This window comes from Limanda limanda, chromosome 1, assembly GCF_963576545.1.
Source record: "Limanda limanda chromosome 1, fLimLim1.1, whole genome shotgun sequence".
Taxonomy (NCBI): Eukaryota; Metazoa; Chordata; class Actinopteri; order Pleuronectiformes; family Pleuronectidae; genus Limanda; species Limanda limanda.
This window is the reverse complement of record NC_083636.1, coordinates 2,103,105-2,123,382: the sequence shown is the minus strand read 5'-3', so window position 1 is coordinate 2,123,382 and position 20,278 is coordinate 2,103,105. Positions and strand designations below refer to the sequence as shown.

General features: G+C 44.6%; 3 protein-coding genes across 4 annotated transcripts in view; 2 read left to right on the top strand and 1 right to left on the bottom strand.

Moving 5' to 3' along the window:
- Nucleotides 1-8,433, top strand: part of LOC132998201 (spindlin-1) — an 8,623-nt gene extending 190 nt beyond the window's left edge. Inside the window, exons 1-8 of one of the 2 annotated variants that reach the window (XM_061067721.1) lie at nucleotides 162-207; nucleotides 3,455-3,533; nucleotides 3,622-3,712; nucleotides 3,929-3,977; nucleotides 4,086-4,221; nucleotides 4,293-4,410; nucleotides 4,498-4,731; nucleotides 5,754-8,433. In XM_061067721.1, coding sequence (XP_060923704.1) covers nucleotides 3,673-3,712; nucleotides 3,929-3,977; nucleotides 4,086-4,221; nucleotides 4,293-4,410; nucleotides 4,498-4,731; nucleotides 5,754-5,953 — 777 coding nt within the window. In that variant the 5' untranslated portion in view covers nucleotides 162-207; nucleotides 3,455-3,533; nucleotides 3,622-3,672 and the 3' untranslated portion in view covers nucleotides 5,954-8,433. Of the gene's footprint in view, nucleotides 1-161; nucleotides 208-3,454; nucleotides 3,534-3,621; nucleotides 3,713-3,928; nucleotides 3,978-4,085; nucleotides 4,222-4,292; nucleotides 4,411-4,497; nucleotides 4,732-5,753 lie in introns of those variants that run through there. The other variant, XM_061067713.1, reaches the window with a different exon arrangement.
- Nucleotides 8,434-8,672: 239 nt separating this feature from the next.
- On the bottom strand, nucleotides 8,673-13,413 carry dnajc25 (DnaJ (Hsp40) homolog, subfamily C, member 25). Its single transcript, XM_061067700.1, has 6 exons — nucleotides 13,047-13,413; nucleotides 12,285-12,437; nucleotides 11,136-11,345; nucleotides 10,340-10,500; nucleotides 10,155-10,254; nucleotides 8,673-10,065 (listed from the first exon to the last, which is right to left on the bottom strand). Exons 1-6 carry the CDS (start codon nucleotides 13,395-13,397, stop codon nucleotides 9,943-9,945), a joined length of 1,098 nt encoding a protein of 365 aa, XP_060923683.1. The 5' UTR covers nucleotides 13,398-13,413; the 3' UTR covers nucleotides 8,673-9,942.
- A 4,917-nt stretch (nucleotides 13,414-18,330) lies between these two features.
- LOC133009170 (GTPase IMAP family member 9-like) lies at nucleotides 18,331-19,304 on the top strand. Its single transcript, XM_061076586.1, has 2 exons — nucleotides 18,331-18,358; nucleotides 18,496-19,304. Exons 1-2 carry the CDS (start codon nucleotides 18,331-18,333, stop codon nucleotides 19,302-19,304), a joined length of 837 nt encoding a protein of 278 aa, XP_060932569.1.
- The last annotated feature ends 974 nt before the right edge of the window (nucleotides 19,305-20,278 follow it).

Sequence of the window (20,278 nt, the reverse complement as noted above, 5' to 3'; positions counted from 1 at the left end):
CGTCCGTTGCGTTCTCCCGCCGACGGGTTGTTGCTGCGGGGGAGGGGCGGTGAGGGGCGGGTGGGTGGAGGGGGGGGGGCAGACTCTGCTCTGCGTGTCCAGGCTGTGTCCACCTGCTCCGGGGGAAGCGGGTCGCCCACTGTCCCCTGTTGTCCGCGGGTTCGAGACCCCGCCCCGCCCCCACTACCCGACCTGCAGCTGGACACAGTGAGTAGTTTTAGAAAGGCACAACATGGCTGACTCTGCAGAAGCTGCAGGTTCGTCTGTGCAGAGGAGGACAGAACATTTATTATGATTTTCAAACCTGGTGGTTTTCAAACCAGCAACTTCCGGTTCTGACCTTTATATTTATATTATTTATTATATTTATTTATCATTGGTTCTAACCCAGGAACCGAGGCAGTGGAGTTTAAAGCTTCATGTTTCACTCAGGGTTAGTTTGATGAAACCCTCTGTGATGAATTAAACTTCAGCTTTAATTTGTTTAAATGTAAAACTTTTTGACAGATTATTGACATGTTTCATGCTCCTCATAGCCACGCCCCCTTTAGCAACTTGTAATCAAATCAAACTAGAGGTCAAGGGTCACAGTGGAGCAGCAGGGAAACTACGTCTGTTTACTGCTGATGTCACAGGCGAGAATCTCCTGAGGATTTACCTTCTGTTCTTCAGTTCTTCAGTTCTTCTGTTCTTCTGTTCTTCAGTTCTTCTGTTCTTCAGTTCTTCTGTTCTTCAGTTCTTCTGTTCTTCTGTTCTTCTGTTCTTCAGCTCTTCTGTTCTTCAGTTCTTCTGTTCTTCTGTTCTTCTGTTCTTCAGCTCTTCTGTTCTTCAGTTCTTCTGTTCTTCAGTTCTTCAGTTCTTCTATTCTTCTATTCTTCAGTTCTTCTATTCTTCAGTTCTTCAGTTCTCTCTGAGTCGAGAGGAGAACAGAGTCGACTGGAACCCGACGCTCGTTCAGGTTCTGGGTTCTGAACCTGAAGCAGTTTGTGTGTCTGTTGTGTGTCTGTTGTGTGTCTGTGTCTGTTGTGTGTCTGTGTCTGTTGTGTGTCTGTCCCTGACACTGAAACACAAACTGTCCCGATAGCGTGACCGACCCTGAGCATCGTTTCTATCTCAACACTCTGATGTCAGATTCATTCAGAACCAGTTTCTACAGGAAACTGTTGCAAGGTAACACACAAGTTATCAAAATAAAACATTCTGGCCGTGGCGTGACCCACAGGGGGCGCTGTAGATAATCGTCTCCCTCTCAACAGTAAACTGCAAACTAATGCGAAAGTGGAGGAAGTTGAGTTTTTTCTCTACATTAAAACAACAGAGAAGAATCAGCGTGTGTGGCTGCAGGGGGCGCTGTTGCTCAGTGGAAGTTACATAGTGTTGCTTTAATACTTTAATGTAAACACTCCAGAGTTTCCTTTATTCAAATACAGAAACACTGGCCCCTTGTTTAACATGTTTAAAAACACGTGAGCTTCATGAGCTCGGAGCTGAGGTCCGGCTGCTCGACTCCAGGTGATGAGATCCAGATGTTCCGGAGTGTGTTCTCACAGTACCAGGACAGAGTGTGTGTGTGTGTGTGTGTGTGTCTGTGTGTGTGTGTGTGTGTGTGTGGTAGTAGACTCCTCCTCTCTGGTCCCAGTTATTAAAGTTACACCCCGGACTGGGAGACGTTTGGTCGTTGCTGGCCGGCGCCGCTCGGCCCCTCATGACAACAGATGACTAATCACGTGTTGCTCGGGGCAACAGGAAGGAAATCACCACCAGCTGCTGCAAAACTGCTCTGGTGTTTCGGTCGTTTACTTTACTCTGCAGGTAACGAGCAGGAAAACCCAGTAAACCCTTGACAGCATAAATCTGGATAAACGGGCAGATCAAGGAATTTATTTTCCGTTTCTCACACACAGTGAGATCATGAGTTTGTCTTGGCAGAGTTCAAGTTCACTCTCATCTCAAATGTAATTCATTGAGACATTTCGCTGTTTGTCTTTTCCGACTGAGTCCTCGTGTCCAAGCTGGTCAGTAGGGTTGCAAAATTCTGGGAATATTCAAAGTTGGAAACTTTCCATGGGAATATACGGGAATTAACGGGAATTAACAGGAATAAACTGGAAATGTTGTGGGTAATTTATACTAACTGTATTTACCTTGTCATATACAGACATAAATATAAACATTTTGTTTTGTCATAGGCTGATTTGAGCCCTGAGGAAACTTTGGGCACTTGACTATATGCTTCTGCATCGTTGTGTCATTCTTAACATAGGTCTTTGCACAGTATTTGCAAATGTACACAGCCTTTCCTTCTACATTGGATGGGGTGAAATGTCTCCACACATGAGAGAGTGCACGTGGCATTGTTCTGTAGAATAAGATGAGAAAAAAGTTTGTAAAAAAACACTAATGCAATGCCAGAGATATAAATAGTTAGCCAAACAATTGGAATCGTCTGTAAAAAAATCAATAGATAACTGAATGGAAATAGTCTAGATGAACAGATGAACAATCCTCAATCAGCATGCTAATATATTTTCCCAGTAATATCATGGAAACTTACCTGACTAGTCCTGCACTCTACAGCAGGCCTCAATAGCCCTGCTGTAGAGTGAAGCATGCTGGGAGTTATCTGTGCATGTGATGGAAGAATGCTGCATTCAATACATCTTTAAAATAGAGTTTTGAATGATGTTTTTATTGCTCAGCGTTTAATTTGGGATTATTTTTTTTTTTTGAATGAAATGAACCAGTTGAATCTCCTGGTTTGAAATCTGTCTTCTCATCAGGCGCCGTGTGGATGAGGTTCCAGACGTGTGATGTCACAAAATAATCCAAACTGTCGTAGCGTTGCTTTCCCCAGAAACTCGTCTCGTGCTTGTTTTTATTTAGTTTCATAATTAGTTATTACCTGTTTGGTTATGTCGTTGAGTTGTGGTTTTGCAGATGAATGTCCGGATGAGGGCCGGGGACACAGACCAGTCAGAGGCTCGGATGTGTTACACAACACCGGCAGACAGATAATACACCAGATCAATAATTGAAGTCTCATGTTCGGGACATGAAACCTGTAAAACTGAAGCTGCTCCTCCACAAACACGTTTCCTCATGTCGAGATGTTCAGGTTCAGTTTGATCCTTCGCTGCTTTATGAGTTTTTAAAAAAGAGAAATTCCGTCAGTTTCAGACCGAGACTTTGGAACCAACTTAGAATGAGCATGTCCTGTTTGCAGTCATTGCAATCTTGACTGCATTACACACCTGCACCCAACAGGTGGCGGCAGAGAGCACTCCATGAGTCAAGACTGAGAGGAAACAAAACTTCAATAATTCTATTAAAAAATCTAGCATTTAAAGTCATTTTACTGTGATTATTAGTCACAGTGAAATAAAACATAATTGTGTCTTTTTGTTTTCGGATCAATCATCTCACAGTTTTGTTGATTTGTGTTTTCTTGTCTCAGGTTTGATTCTGGTTTGGAGACGCGGACGTGACGTCTGAGTCCTGAACACAGACGTCGTCTCTTTCCTGAAAACCTGAGCGTGAGTCAAACAGGAAACAGTTGTTGTCCTGGTTCCCCTGGAGACCTGTGATGGGTTGTTGTTTAATGGTTGTGCGTCCCCTCGGCAGGTGACCTGTTGTGCGTCTGGGCAGCCTGGCTGCCTCCCTGCATCCAGATGAATGAAGAACACTCCGGGACCCAGAGACACAGCTGATACAGGTCAGAGGTCAACGCTCACCTGCAGTTCATTGAGTTTCTCTCTGTCTGATCAGAGGTTTGCAGCTGAACGTACTTTTAGTTTTTGTTCGACGCTGACGACAAACAGACGAGTGGACGGAGGTGAAGGAGAAAAGGATCCAGGATCTGTAGTGAACTGACCAGTGTTTTATATTTGCAGTGTTGGATGAACGTTGTGTGATTTGTTCTTCTCCTCAGGGCATGAAGGTGTTTCTGCAAATATGATGAAGAAAAAGAATCCTCACAAGTGAGTGGAGACGTGTCTCAGATGATTGAGTTTGTGGCTGAAATAACTTTTATTTGCTGGAGCAGGAAACATGAGAAAGAAAGATGATGTTTGTGTTTCCCTGTACAGGAAACACAAGAGCAGCCTGAGTCCGACCGCCAACGCTCCGTCGCAGCCTCAACGCGACATCGTGGGCAGCCGCATCCAGCACGTGTGGAAGGAGGGGGGGGGTCACGTGGTCTGGAAGGGAACGGTGCTCGACCAGGTAACCATCAGAGTCCACGCAGCCTCGGGATCTTCACACACGTGGTTCTGATCTGAATGTGTTTGCACCAGGTGCCGGTGAACCCGTCGCTCTACCTGATCAAGTACGATGGCTTCGACTGTGTTTATGGTCTGGAGCTGCACAAGGACGCCAGGGTCCAGGGGCTGGAGGTGCTGCCCGACCGGCTGGGTGAGGGTCCGCACCACACCGCGTCCTCACAACCACCTCAACATGCTGCCAAGCTGCGTTAACATCACTGATTCTTTATCTCTGCAGCTAAACCCCGTGTGACAGACGCCAGCCTGGCAGACACCATGATCGGGAAAGCGGTGGAGCACATGTTTGAGACGGAGGAGGGTCCGAAGGAGGAGTGGCGGGGGATGGTTCTGGCCCGAGCTCCCGTCGTGACCACCTGGTTCTACATCACCTACGAGAAGGAGCCCGTCCTCTACATGTATCAGCTGCTGGACGACTACAAAGCAGGAGATCTCCGCATCATGCCCGACTCCAGTGAGTGAAGCGTCTAGGGTTGCAAAATTCCGGGAATATTCAAAGTTGGAAACTTTCCATGGGAGTTAACGGGAATATACGGGAATTAACGGGAATATACTGGAAATGTTGAGGGTAATTTATACTAACTGTATTTACCTTGTCATATACAGACATAAATATAAACATTTTGTTTTGTCATAGGCTGATTTGAGCCCTGAGGAAACTTTGGGCACTTGACTATATGCTTCTGCATCGTTGTGTCATTCTTAACATAGGTCTTTGCACAGTATTTGCAAATGTACACAGCCTTTCCTTCTACATTGGATGAGGTGAAATGTCTCCACACATGAGAGAGTGCACGTGGCATTGTTCTGTAGAATAAGATGAGAAAGAAGTTTGTAAAAAAACACTAATGCAATGCCAGAGATATAAATAGTTAGCCAAACTATTGGAATCGTCTGTAAACATATTTTACAATTGATGGATAAATGAATGGAAATAGGCTAGATGAACAGATGAACAATCCTCAATCAGCATGCTAATATATTTTCCCAGTAATATCATGGAAACTTACCTGACTAGTCCTTCACTCTACAGCAGGCCTCAGTAGCCCTGCTGTAGAGTGAAGCATGCTGGGAGTTATCTGTGCATGTGATGGAAGAATGACCAGTGGAGGGTTGAAACTCAACGTTCCATACATCTTTAAAATAGAGTTTTGAATGATGTTTTTATTACTCAGCGTTTAATTCGCGTAGTTTTTTGTTTTTTTCAAAAGTCTCGAGCTAAACTTCCCATGGAAAGTGTCCGGAAAGTTTCCGGAAATTTACCGGAAACTTTCAGCCCCTTTGCAACCCTAGCAGCGTCACATGAATCCACCATCTTTGTCTCAGCGCCCCCTAGTGGCTGGAGGGGTTTTGTCTTCAATGAATTTCCCCAAAATGTTCCTTTAAATCTCTCGGAAATTCAGTTTAATCTTTGTTTTCCTCTGTCTTGCTTCATTAATATCAGCGGAGATGTTTCTTGTTTCCGTGTCTCTGCAGACGACAGCGTCCCGACGGAGCGCGAGCCGGGGGAGGTGGTGGACAGCCTGGTGGGCAAACAGGTGGAGTACGCCAAAGAGGATGGCGGCAAGCGAACCGGCATGGTCATTCACCAGGTGGAGGCCAAGCCCTCCGTGTACTTCATCAAGTTTGATGACGACTTTCTCATTTACGTCTACGACCTGGTCAAAACTTCGTAAACCTGACGTTAACAACCGAAATGCGTTGAAACACCTGAAGTGTTCCGATCCAGCGTTGGACCGACAAACACAAAAATGAAAACTTGCTTCAGAAGAACACAGGACAGATGCTCGGTGAAGATGAAGCCTCGTCTACGACCTTCTCTGACTCTTTAAATCCAAATTTAATTGGCCGTGGATTTATGTTACTCCCACAAAGTCTTAAACTCTCTGACAACTTTTTGAAAGAAGGAAATCTGTCAGTTTTAATCCCGTATTTCAGTTGAAGATGAAACGAGGCCTTTTAGAAACTCACATTCTGAACAAAGATTTGCTGACAACTTAAAATCTGTTAAAACTAATGATCATCACACATGGACAAGTTTCACAAAGAAACAAGACGATCTCTGGAGAAATGTCTCCAGCTGCTGGCAAAAGAGAAAAAAAGGCGAGTTCTTGGTCCATAAAACAAAAAGCAAGAAAAACATTCACATTAAGTCAAATTAGTGAAAACAACCTTAGAAATAGATAGAACAATAAGAGTTGTTTAGTTATTCTGAACCTTGGATAATCAACCTGGTGTGAGTTGATTCATTATTAAAATGATAATTAACAAAAAAAACATCGTCAACCAACCCGGACGCTTTGGTTGTTTTTGAGTCTTTAAAAAAGATCCAAAATGGAAGTAGAGAGTTTGAGCCGAGTGGGATTCTATTGTTTTTCTATTGTACAGAAACAAAAACCGAGTTTCATCACATCTTGTGCTTGTTGTCCCGGCTCCACTTCACCAACATGAAGCTCAGCAGATCCAACACAATCATCTTAAACCTGTCGTGAAGTCCCGTGATGATGAAGACGATCAGACTTTCTGGTGATTTCACCGAAGCCTTTGGACTCGTGTCTTTTTCTAGATTGTCGGTGAAGGATTGAAAAGGACGGAGAGACAAAGCCCCCCCCGTCTGTCCTCTGCAGTTTGTTCTAATGTCGGTTAAAATCTGCATTTCTGTTGGTTCCTCTTCGTCTGACGTCCAAACGGATTCAAGGAGCTGGAAACTGGTTTAATGCACCTGAGGACCTGGAGGATGAGGAGAAGATTCCCCGGACGGTTCATGACTGTGTTGATGTCTTTTGATGTCGCTGGAATTTACCAGAAAAACCAACCTGCCGTTGCATTACAGTTACGTTTCCAGACTTCAGTTTGGCACGAGTCGGTCGAAAAGAGAATATTAATGAAACGAAAGCATCAGTTTGTATTTACACACAAACCAAAAGGTCGTGGACTCCTCGTGGTGAAGATCCCACGTTCTCCCGGTCGTCTGAAGGAACCCGAAGTTCCCCTCAGACGTCCTGCAGCACGTCGGAGGAAACTGTCGCTTGTGTTTCATAATGAAGAGATTTAGACGAAGTGAAGGTTTAAATTTACTTTAGATTTTATTTTGGTTTACTCAAGACTGAATGTTTTTCATAAACCTGAGTTCTGTTCAGATTTCTGCTCTTTCAACAAAGTTCAATGTTAGAGTCGAGTTTTTATTGGAGAGTTTGAAATCAAGTTGCCATTTTTTTTGTCAGCCAGCTGCACGTTTAAAAGATCATATTTTATTAACGTGAAAGAACATTTGGGAGCTGATTGTGTCATTTTCCTCCCAAATATTTCTACAATAGAATAAAAGGAAACCAGTAAAGACCAGTGACTGTAAATAGAGATGGACGACACTTTTCCACTTCCTCCTGTTGTTCAAAAATGAAGCCAAAATATTTAGGATACGAAAGCTGCCATCTTGTTCTGGTGACGTTATTTAAATGTTCCATCCATACACCTGCTCGACCAATCAGGAGTCAGAAGTGGTTTGTTCAAGTGTTTCTGATCAGTTTGGTTTTATTTAGTTATTTGATCACATGAGAACAGGCTGAGATGTCTTGATTGACAGCTGAGACTGACTCCTGATTGGTCAGGTGCATGTATGGGCGGGACCTAGATACCACAACTCTACTTCCTGATCACCACTACAGACTGTGAAGGTTCAAGATGCCGGCGAAGGTTTCCAGGATGTTTTGGCTTCATTTCCGGATATTGGGAGGAAATGTGTCCTCCATCTTTAATTACAGTCAGTGTTCTCAACCAATCAGACGTCTCTGCTGAGTCGCTGCTCAGAACCGAGCTGTTTCTGTCGAACCTTCAGTCTTTGAGCTTCCTGTGATGTCGTTAGTTGCTGAGGCAGATTCCAGCTCCTATCACGACTGCACTAAAACACGCTGAGATCTGCAGGTTTCTGCACTTGTGAGAAATCCGATCATCTGATCAGGATCAGTTCTCAGTGACAAGTCGTCCTGAAGCCTCGAGTCACAGTGAGGTCACATCCTGTTCATTTAATATTCAATTACGAACGTTTATTGTTGTTGATGTTGGAATGACCTCGGCCCTCCGTCATCCTTCTGCCTTGTAATGTTTGATTTTGTATGTTTTAAAATGTATGTTAATAATTTTTAATGTTAATGGAAAACCTGACGTGTTGCGTCTTCTTTCCAAACATCTTCACAAGTCTGACATCAGCAGGACGGGGCTGCTGCTCTGCTCAAAGGCACTGAGGTAACATGCAGAGGTCGATCGAGTAAATGATAAGAGACGTTTGTAAGAAGTCAAACTAAGTCTTCGTCTTCTCAGGACGAGTCAGCAGGAAATATTCTTTAACATTTCTCACTTTGAAATGTATAAAACCTTCACATCAACTTAAACTTCTGATCTGTTTTAAATCAGGTGGTTTTAATACGAGCTCCGGTGACAGACCTGTTGTTCTGCACATGTGTGTGTGAGGCAGAGATTTTACACAGAAGAAAAAGAAAACATTGAGTTCTTAACGATCACGAGCATAGTTACAGTTGGACTTTAATGCCTCAGCACAAAACAACCAAGAGACAAATGAGAGACAAATAAATAATCTTAAGTAAAAAGCAGGAAGCATGACGACGGACTTCCTGATTGATAAACATCTCAGCCGTGACTTTGGTTTCCATTCACACAGAAAGATGATTTCCACAAAGTCTCGAACCTGCTTCTCTTTTTTGTTTTTTTGCTTCTCAAAGAAAAACAGCTTCAGCAGCAAATGAGACAGAAATTTGTCCATTTTGTTTTTTTAATCTTTAAGTTGATGTGTTTTCACCTCAGTCAGATATAACTCATAACTAAAACTTTATCCACCTCCTCTCTGTCTCTTATCTTTCCATCCATCTCCCGTCTATAAGCAAATTTAAATGTAAACCATAAACTATGGGTTTTCTTACTTCTAACGGAACCAGGCAAACAGCTCCCCCTGCCTGCAGTCTTCTGTAATACAAGACGCTCAATACGTCCAAGTTTTATTTGATCTCGTCTGAATTAAAAATGTCTCCGTTCTTTAAATAATACACTCTGACCCTCGTTAATTCATCATGAAAGAAAAAATGCAAATACTTTTCATAGGTTTTACTCTTCAGGCGTTGAAGTGACGCAATAGAGCAGCAGGAGGAGGAGCAAGAAGAAGGAGGAGAGAGCAGGAGGAGGAGCAAGGAGAGAGCAGGAGGAGGAGCAAGGAGAGAGCAGGAGGAGGAGCAAGGAGAGAGCAGGAGGAGGAGATAGCAGGAGCCTAGAACAATGGCACTTGTTACTACGGGTTACCAGGCGCCATGGTAACGTCATGTTTAACCCCTGCACCTGAATAACTTCCGCTTCACGATGACTCAGGCACTGAAGCTCGTCCGTCCACTTTCACCAGAAAAATGACAGAATCAAAGTTTAAATGATGAAAAAAATAACAATAAAAGAAACAGCGTCGCGTATAAAAAAACCCTCAAATTTCTCAGGTGCAGTTTATTCCACTTCTGCTTCGCGAGGCCGCTATGAAAATATCTCTCGCTATATAAACAGGCAAAGTCGATGTTTCTGTACAAGCGTCTGTCCACACAGCGCGCTGCGTGGCGTGCGTGTGCGTCGGCGCTGAGGCAGGTGTGTGTGTCGCTGACGGAGCCGGGCGCCGTCAGTCGTCTACGAACGTCAGGCGGCCCGGGCCCTCGTTCTTCATCCAGCGGCGATACCTCTTCATCCTCGGGTCTGTCGCCATCTTCACCTTCATCTCCTCCTCCTGGTCCTTCCGGTGCAGCTGGAGGAGAAACACACGCCGACGGGTCACATGGCGTCCGGAGGGAAACGTGCAGAGAGGAGAAGAAAGAAAGAGAAGAAGTCACCAACCTCGAAGTTCTCCTTGATCCAGAGCCGCTTCTCCATGAAGGTCTCACTGGTGCTTTCATCCAGGCTGTCGAACTGAGACTGGGACATCTTCATGTATCTCCTGGGGAGAGGAAGCAGAGCGAGCTGTGAGACCACCCGTCACCGAGGGGACGCCACCACCCGAACCCCGTCTAACGGCCACTGACCTGATCAGGTAGAGCTTCTCCTCCTCGCCGTACTCCTCCCTGCAGATGGTGAAGCGGTAAACCCAGGAGCCGTACCAGGTCAGGTAGGTGGTCAGGTAGTAGGGGAAGAGCACGATCTGGACCAGCAGGATGTCCGACAGGTTGGGCTTCTGGTAGCCGCCCTTGATGTCGGGAAGGGGGGGGGAAATCGATTCAGTTACAAATCGCCATGCTGCCTCCCAAAACATATTTATTGGTTTATACGGGGGGGGATATATGGGGGGAGCAACATCCCCCCAGAGTATGTTGACCAGCTCTTGTTTTTGCACAAGAATCTAAACACACCCAAGCCCTATTTTTGCATCGCCTACATGAAAACAACAATAGCCTACTTTTTGTTTATTTCAAAGTTTATATTTTAAGTAAACTTTTATTCATTCTATTTAATTTACCTTTTATTTATTGTTTAAAAGTAGCCTAAGTGGCTTACATTTCTTAATCTGTCAGTTTGTGTGCAGTTGACAGGGGCTATACAATAATAGGGAACATTTTTATTTATTTTCTCTATTTGCTGCCCGGCAGTCATTAAGTTAATGTTAATATTTGAAATAAAACTGGTAAAGCTCGAAGTGAATTTGACTGTGTTGTATTTGAAGGAATGATTCAACTTTTTTCCATGGTCCAGTATTTAAAAAAAAATAAATAACCAAAAGAAATCCCAGGAAATCGTAATATCGAATCGCAATACATATCGTATCGCTACCTAAGTATCGTGATGGTATCGTATCGGGAGGTCCCTGCCGATTCCCGTCCCTACCTTGATGTCGATCTTGGTTTTGATGATGTCCCGGATCACCTCCTCCTCCTGCTCGCGGATCTCCTCCTTGGAGCGCCGGTTCTTGCCCTTCTCCTTGGTGCGGTTGAGGAGGCCCTGCTGCCGGGCGATCTCCGTGGCCTGGATCCGGTACTTGGGCACCGTCACCAGGTAGTTGATGGCCTCGTTGTAGCTGCTGTGCCAGCTGTAGAACTGCAGGAGAGACGGAGGCTGGTTAGAGGACGGGTTCACACCTGGAGGACACGAGTGGGACTAGGGTTGCAAAGGGGCGGAAAGTTTCCGGTAAATTTCCGGAAACTTTCTGGAAACTTTCCACGGGAATATTTAGCTGGGGAATTTGGGGAATTTTGAAAAAAAACAAAACTATGAAAATTAAACGCTGAGCAATAAAAACAATCAAAACTCTATTTTAAAGATGAATGGAACGTTGAGTTTCAACCCTCCACTGGTCATTCTTCCATCACATGCACAGATAACTCCCAGCATGCTTCACTCTACAGCAGGGCTATTGAGGCCTGCTGTAGAGTGCAGGACTAGTCAGGTAAGTTTCCATGATATTACTGGGAAAATATATTAGCATGCTGATTGAGGATTGTTCATCTGTTCATCTAGCCTATTTCCATTCACTTATCCATCAATTGTAAAATATGTTTACAGACGAATCCAATTGTTTGGCTAACTATTTATATCTCTGGCATTGCATTAGTGTTTTTTTACAATCTTTTTTCTCATCTTATTCTACAGAACAATGCCACGTGCACTCTCTCATGTGTGGAGACATTTCACCTCATCCAATGTAGAAGGAAAGGCTGTGTACATTTGCAAATACTGTGCAAAGACCTATGTTAAGAATGACACAACGATGCAGAAGCATATAGTCAAGTGCCCAAAGTTTCCTCAGGGCTCAAATCAGCCTATGACACAACAAAATGTTTATATTTATGTCTGTATATGACAAGGTAAATACAGTTAGTATAAATTACCCACAACATTTCCAGTTAATTCCCGTATATTCCCGTTAATTCCCATGGAAAGTTTCCAACTTTGAATATTCCCGGAATATTTGCAACCCTAAGTGGGACCCGACTCTACGTCTTCATCCTGAGACACGCCCCCTCTCCGGGGTCCTACCTGGAAGATGGAGATGGCGCAGATGGTGACGAGGATGACGATCCTCACGTCCACCTTGGGTGTGAGCTGCCGCCGGTAGTAGGTGTAGTAGTGCTGGTAGTACTCCTCCGGGTGGTCCAGCATGTAGTCGTAGTCCCGCCGGGTCTCTTCATCCTGCACACACACACACACACACACACACACACACACACACACACACAAACACACACACATGGAAATTAACACAAGCTGCTGCAGCACACACACTTTATTTTCTTGGCTTTGCTGTTTCCACATTTAAAATGAATGAGATTTATACAGTGTTTTCCTGTCCTGGATATTTTATTATTATTCAATGTATGAATTCAGTGGCAGGAGATTAATTGTATTGCTTTTATCTGTAAAACACTTTGAGTTACATTGTTTGTATGAAAGGTTTAAGATCATTTGATTGATTGATCAGAGAGTGAGATTACAAAATGCAAACGTACGAATCCACTTAGATTAATAATGAAGGATTATTTCATATAGAAAACTGCCTGTAGGTTATTCTACTGGTATCACATGAACCACAGCATGTGAGTCACTGGTCCAGTTATGACACGTTTCATTAGTTCACTCATGTTTAACATCAGAGAAACAGGCGATCTGTATTAAATGTTATAAACATGAAGGAAACTTTCCTTTCATATGAATGTAACCGGATGTAAAGAACCTGAAGATCGAACAGTTTGATCTGATTTCTGGATCATGATCATGAACAAGTGGAACTTTCTCTCCGACCTTTAGCGTCTCGTAGGCGGTCACGATGAGCAGGAACCTCCGCTGGGCGGACTCCCGGGTCTCGCCCTCCAGGCCCGGCTCCTCGGCCCGGAACCGGTCCGGGTGGTACCGGCGGGCCAGCTGCCGGTACGCCCGGGCGATCTCCGGCTTGTTGGCCTCCCGGGACACGCCGAGCACCTCGTAGCAGACCTCGGTTCCGCAGTAGAGCCCGTCCACCAGGCCCGCGGCCCCGGGCAGCCGGACCACGGCCAGCAGCAGCACCAGGAGCCGCCAGGGAGGACTGGGAGAACCGGGACGACCGGGGGGACCGGGGAGCCCGCCGCCGAGCCTCGGCTCCGGGGAAGCAGCCATGTCTGTCCGCCAGGCGGCCCTGTCGCACACTGACGTCCCCGGCTCACAGAGATGACGTGTCATCGAAGATCGTAGAGGAACAGAGATGAGGAGCTCAGAGGGTTTTCTCCACCGAACCACGTCCTCTTGGTTTATTTCTTATTCTCTTCTTTTATGATATTATAATACTATTATCATTAAACAAGAGGCAGCTACAACGTGACAATATACTTGTTATATTGATATGTTGACAGAGTGATACACTCCCGAGTGAGGCCTCTGTCTTACATTTTCAATCTTTGAGACCGAGACAGGATGATGACGTGCCACATAGGCAGCTTCTCCGTTCCGCCCCCTGGTGGTTGTTTAAAGAACTGCTCTCAAGGTTTACACAGTCAGAGGCTCCAGCCAATAGAAACATCCCGTTAGATAAACAAGGAGCCAGGTTCTGATGGAACACACACACACACACACACACACACACACAGAAACACACACACACACAGGCACAAAAACACACACACACTCTGAGCATGTGCAGTATGTTAAAGTGAATGTTGGTGATAAATCGATAACAGAACAGAAACGATTTTTTGTTTTTTTAAAGTATTTATTGATCAATTTAACAAAATGTCTGATTGTTTTTCTCGTGACAGTTTGACTCAACGTTTCATATAAAATTCAGATAAACAGAAATCCTTCTCACAGGTTGACTTCATGCTGCAGATTATTAAACAGAGAGGAAACGAATACGATCTGTTGACTCACCAGCGACCTCACGTCTGCACTTCAGGGAGAAATCAGAGCCAAACACACACGAGAGTTCACTGTGATCATTTCTGATATTATAATGTTCATCACTGACCAATCAACAGAGAGCTCACACGTCAGCTGACGTCCAAAAGTGATGACTGAGCAGTTTGAGAAGCATGAAATATACAGGGAAGAAAGAATAAATATAAATGCTGAACTAAGATGTGAGATAACTTGTGTCTTCAGAGGTGAGGAGATGATGAGTGGATTAACATGTTTGTATGGTTACTTGGTCATTTGCGTGTTTAGGCCGTGCTGAGCACTGATGAGCACACGGAGCCGATCTAACTCAACTGGCAGCCATCGTTTTCTTTCTTTGCGATCTTCGGGAAACGTTGTTTATAGTATGGAATCTTCTTGACCAGCTCTATGACCTGCTTGTGGTCCTGGAGCTTGTTGTTGAACGCGTGATAACGCCAACCGCACATTTCAGCGATGCCGTTGAGGTCAGGATGTGTTTGCACGTGTGCGAGCAGATCTCCTCTCAGGTCGTCTCTGTGGGTCAGCAGCAGGATGGTTTCCTCCCTGATCCTCCAGCCCAGCCTCTTCTCCAGCTTAGGTAAGATCCCTCTCTCTCCGTCGGTGAAGCGGCCCAGCTGCACCACCAGCAGCACCACACAGCGCCCTGGCTGACAGAACCTCCGACACTCCTCTATGTGGGCCTCGGGGTTTCTGAGGTCCTCGCTGAAGAAGTCCGGAGTATCCACCAGTCTCACGGGAATCCCGAACGGCTTGTTCATGAGTCTGTAGTCACAGTTGTTGGTGACGGGGACGGAGCTCGCCTCGGATCGAAACGGCGTGATGTCCTGCTTGGACCTCCCAGTATACAGGATGGTGTTTGCAGATGAACTCTTTCCGGTCCCAGTGAGTCCCAGGAGGACGATGTTGAACCTGTCGTCCGCCATCGCGAGGACGCTGGGACCTGGAGATGCAGTCCAGCAAACTTGTCAGTATGTTTAACTGAAGGAAGTAAGATTAGCTCAGTACGAGTATTAGAGCCACTTAAAGGGAATAAACATTTGTAGATTTCGAGAAAATAAACTTAAATTTCCCTTTACAACAAAATCAAGTAAATATGTAAGAAAAGTTTGAATCATAATTTTTATTGTATTTATAATATTAATAGAAATATAGTCTTAATTTTACCAAAGTAAAGACATTTCTTTGTTTAGTAATTAAGTCATAATATTACGAGAAAAAACTTGTTTTCCATTCTGACATTTATATATATATATATATATATTAGTGCTGTCAGTTAAACGGCGTTAACGCAAACCCATTTTAACGCCGTCAATTTTTTTAACGCGAGATTAACGCAGAGCTGCAGCTTCAGTATCTGTGTTCGCCTCCAGTCTGACCTGCTCTCGCTTTTTGTTTTAATATTTCGCCAACTACAATATATATTTTTAAGTTATTGTAGCGTCCCCACTTACACAGGACACGGACTTCTACGTGGTTAAGTAACTTTCATTATCCTCTACACGAACATGTGCACCTCTCGCTCTTACTCCGTCACTCGCACACGTCAACAACACTTCACTTCCTAATTGAGCCCCAATCCCCAAACAACCCCATCCTATTGGTCCAAACAGTCACATGTCCCACCCCGACCCCTTCACTGACCCTCAGGATATCAGAACGCTCCTTCAACACAGTGTTTTACTGAAACATGAGTCAAAACCTAACATAATAATAAACCCAGTCCGTTACACTGTTAGGCTGCAGCTTTATGTTTTTATTTATTTCAAAATAGGGTACTTCTTATTTCATACATTTTCCACATATAAGGGGAGGACTCAAATAGCCCTACAAAGTTCTGTGTTTCATTTATTTCAAAGCAGTCCGACACTTGCCTGTGTATTTTGTGTGTTTGTTATTTTGTTGCTTGTCTGTTTGAGTAGCTGGCTGAAAGCAAAGAAGTTGTACGCTTACCTTTTATTGGTAAACTAACTGTTATGGTTCATTGTTTCTGAAATGAGAGGCCTGACTGCTATGTTCACAGCAAACTTGAAAAAAATAAAATATTAAGCCATGGTTTAACTGCACTATACACTGAGTCCTTGTTTACCTGAAATGTGAACTTTAAATATTTTAATCGTTTGACAGCACTAATATATATATATATATATATATAGTTTGACATTTTTCATATTAAATCCTGATTTATTCTCCTAATTTCGTTTAAAAACAAACAATACATTTTGACTTTATTCTCCGGAACTCTCAACATAATTTTTCTTCCATACAGCTCTAATACTGCTCAGAACAAAGATCTATCTGATTAAACTCTGGTGAACATGATTTATTGAGTTGTGTTTCATACTTATCGGAGTTGCTGTAGCATAGATATGCTGCAATGTGGCCAGACTGGTTTCGTCAGCATCTGTGAAGATGAAACATTCATACTTGTGTTCACTGAGGAACTTTCCTTCATTCCTGGTTCTTTGAAACAACACATGCAGTCATACTTAACCTCGGCCTCACCTTCACTCCCCCAGCTGTTGTTGGCTCTGAAACAAATGTCATAATTATTGGAAACAGATCAATAGATGAGAGCGACAGAGAAAGGTCCCATCCTGCTTCTCAGGAAGTCTGATGCAAAAACCTTCAGACTTCCTGAGGAACACCCCAAGCAGGAGGATGGGACCCCCGGTGGTCTCTACACACAGTGAACAAGCAGAACCAACTCGTATTGCTGTGATTCAGATTCTACCTTCTCTTCTGGATGGCTGCCTTTCTTCGTAACACAACACCTTGGCTGTAGTCTTTGTACAGGAACACGAATGCCTGACCCGTCGGAAGCCACCTCCTGCACTCGCTGGGCAGGTCGTCGCTGGGGACCACGAGCGGCACGTCGAACATCTCCTTCAGATGAGCGAGTGCCTGTAAACTTTCGAGGTCGGTAAACATGACGACTAAGTGCTTCGTGAATTGTTCTCCGAAGACGTCCTGAAGTTTAGAGATTTGACCCACGACCTTTTCCTCTTGGGCGTTGTCAGGATCTACGACCAGTATGAACAGATCGGGGCCTGGGTGGGAAAGAGCCATGAAGTCAATGATCCGCTGGTCCGGGTTCGGACATTCTGCGTCAAAGAAGTCCGGTGTGTTGATGACGCTCACGGAGATGTTCTCTCCCACCACCAGGGTGTCGGACTGTGAGTTAAAGAAACCCTGATCGTTGAGGATCAAATTTCCAATGATGTTCTTGATGTGAACTTTCTTTCCAAGCAGAGCGATGGTTAACTTTTCAGGATACCCTGTGGAGAGAAGAAGAAGCACTGATGGGTTCCAGGAGGATGTTATTAATACTGATGCACTGATGATGTAATTTACCCCCCCCCACACATGCACTCGAGCTGTCCGTCATGACATCAAGACAATTAGAACACAAATTAAACAATACAAGTGGTTGCTCTACGTTTAAGTCGATAGAGAATTAACAGCGTTCCACAAAGTTAATGCAAAGACGAGGTACAACACGATTAAATAACAGAGATGTGAGTAGGACGTCACATGTCTGGGAACAGGATAATAACAACAGGGGATGTACAAATAATACTGTTCATTTAGTTCAGTGCGAGCGGCTGACACTTCCTTGAAACCTGTTGCGCTCCACTGCAACAGTTGTAACCTGCCCTGCTGAAAAGTTGTGTAACCACGTTCCAGAGGGAAACTCCTGCTGCAGTGCACTGATTTAAAACTTGTGAAAAGAAAAAACAATACTGACGAAAGTTGAGAGGAAGAAAATAAACTGCAGAAGTTTACAATATACTTCAAAACCGCTTGTGAAACTCGAGCAATTCCGGATGGAACATTTATTTTCTTCATTTTTGTCCATGTGTCAGATCCACTTACACAGATGAAATTTAAAGACACTGAACATTTCATTGTCATATCCCCGATTTACTACCAACAAGAAAAGAAGTAAAGATGTGACTCACCAGGCGGAGGAGCTCTGTTGTGTTGCATTTTAGCAGCTGAGTGTAGAACAGGCAGCGGGAAGGTTTAACAGCTTCTCTGCATCAGAACTGATGTGATTAGTACCCTCCTCCCACTGGGCAGGGCGACTTTACACAAAGCATCATACAAGCCCATGGGTTTTGTGTTTAAGTCTTGCTGCTCATTGTCAGAAGGACGAGTTATGGGTCTCCACTTGTCGATCCCTGCAGGTGAAGTTTTCAACATTCCTCGTTTTCAGCTTTTTCCTGTCAATGTTTATGATGCTCTCAGTTATATATTTTTTTATTTTGCGAGAAACATTTGTTCTCGACTGATTCCCACAGGACTGCATTTTTGTCTGTTGCAGGTCCTGACGTCAGGATGGTGATGATTGGGAAAACTGGAGTTGGTAAAAGTGCCGTGGGCAACACCATCGTGGGTAAAAAGGTATTTGAGTCTTGTGCGAGTGCTCAGTCTGTGACGGAGACCTGCAAGAACGAATGTGCCAGAGGTGTCAGAAAGATCCACGTGGTCGACACGCCCGGGATTCTGGATACGGCTAAATGTGCAGATAGCATCAAGACCGAAATCGTTAAATGCATCAAGGTGTCCTCTCCCGGGCCTCACGTCTTCCTGCTGGTGATGCAGATCGGCAGGTTCACCAGAGAAGAAGAAAACTGCGTGGAAGCCCTGGAGCAGATCTTCGGCCCCAGGGCGTCCGGCTTCATGATCGTTCTGTTCACCCGAGGAGACGAGCTGCAGGGCAGAAGCATCCAGGAGTACGTGCAGACCGGACATCCCAAACTCCGGGCGCTGTTAAACAGATGCGGGAACAGGTACCACGTCTTCAACAACAAGATCAGAATCAACAGAACTCAGGTGGTGAGGCTGCTCAGGAAGGTCGATGACATGGTGGCGGCGAACGGGGGGACGTACTTCAGCGACCACATGTATGAGGAGGTCAAGCAGTGGCAGCAGGAGAACGAGAACAGAGCCGCAGCGGAGGTTCAAAACTTCTCCTTCCTGAACGAGCTGATGCAGAGGGTCCTCATGTTCCAGGCCATTTTATCCGCTCAGGAGAACAACCCCAACAACCCCAACAACCCCAACAACCCCAACAACCCCAACAACCTGAACCCGACCAGCCTCTCCCTCAACGTGAGACCCCCGATGTGACGCAGCCTCCAGCTCCTCAGCAGCTTCTCCTCATCTGAGAGACAACGGCTGCAAACTTTCCAACTGAACTTTCTGTGCAACCAGACACAAACATCTGCCCGAGCTCATGAATGTAACGTCACTATGAGGAGCAGTTTACAGCTCGAGTTCTTCTGAGTTCTATTTGAATGACGGTAGCACTGTATGTTGTATGTATCATGTGTTTGACGTGTTTATCTGTCTGACTGTTTTGGCTTTGTTGCCTCTAAAGGTAAATAAAAGCAGTGTCTTGTTCCCTCAGTGTCTTTTTCCATCTGAGCTGCACGACACAGGTTTAAAACATATATTTATTCATTCATTCATATCCAGTAATTTCAATACTTGTTTTTATAATCTCTCCAAAATCAAGAGTTTTTCCCAGATAACGACACCGAGGTTATTTAACACCTTCTTCCTCTTACTGGCATCCTGGTCAGACAGGTTCTTCAGGCGCTTTATCAGAAATGTCAATCAAGGTCGAGCTGTCATCATTTCTGCCTCCGAGCGATACATTTTTAAAAAAAAGCTGGAGAGTGAACCTGTAATGATCTCTGAGACAACGTGTTGTGTTTCCATTCTTTACTTCTTTAATCCTGCGTTTAAAATGATGAAGCCGTGGAAAGTGACCTGTTGATGCTGCTGACAATAAACTTCTGTTTCTGAAACATCGTCTGAATTTTTACAGCAGATGAAAACTAGAAGGAAACTTGACCTTAGAGCCGTCAGTGGGTGTGAAGACGTTTTTAAGATGCCTGTGATGTGAGAAAGTGCCAAGTCTGGAGCAGCTCAGGTTCTTTGAGACTCTCGGTGGAATCTAAGCTCTGATCCAACACACCTGTCACCAGCCACAGGAATGTGATCAGACATGAACCTGTGTTTAACCGCTGCTGCTGTGGAGACGCAGGTCGACCTCCACACTCTGCAAACTGTCAAAGATTTGTTTAAAAATGCTCTCA

Excerpts from the sequence above, each read along its gene's own strand:
- LOC133009170 (XM_061076586.1), top strand. The coding sequence starts at position 18,331 with ATGGGTCTCCACTTGTCGATCCCTGCAG. Across the intron at positions 18,359-18,495 it reads CCACTTGTCGATCCCTGCAG|GTCCTGACGTCAGGATGGTG; the intron begins GTGAAGTTTTCA and ends TGTCTGTTGCAG.
- dnajc25 (XM_061067700.1), bottom strand. The coding sequence starts at position 13,397 with ATGGCTGCTTCCCCGGAGCCGAGGCTCGGCGGCGGGCTCCCCGGTCCC. Across the intron at positions 10,501-11,135 it reads AAACCAAGATCGACATCAAG|GGCGGCTACCAGAAGCCCAA; the intron begins GTAGGGACGGGA and ends CCCGACATCAAG. Across the intron at positions 10,066-10,154 it reads GGATCAAGGAGAACTTCGAG|CTGCACCGGAAGGACCAGGA; the intron begins GTTGGTGACTTC and ends TTTCTCCTCCAG.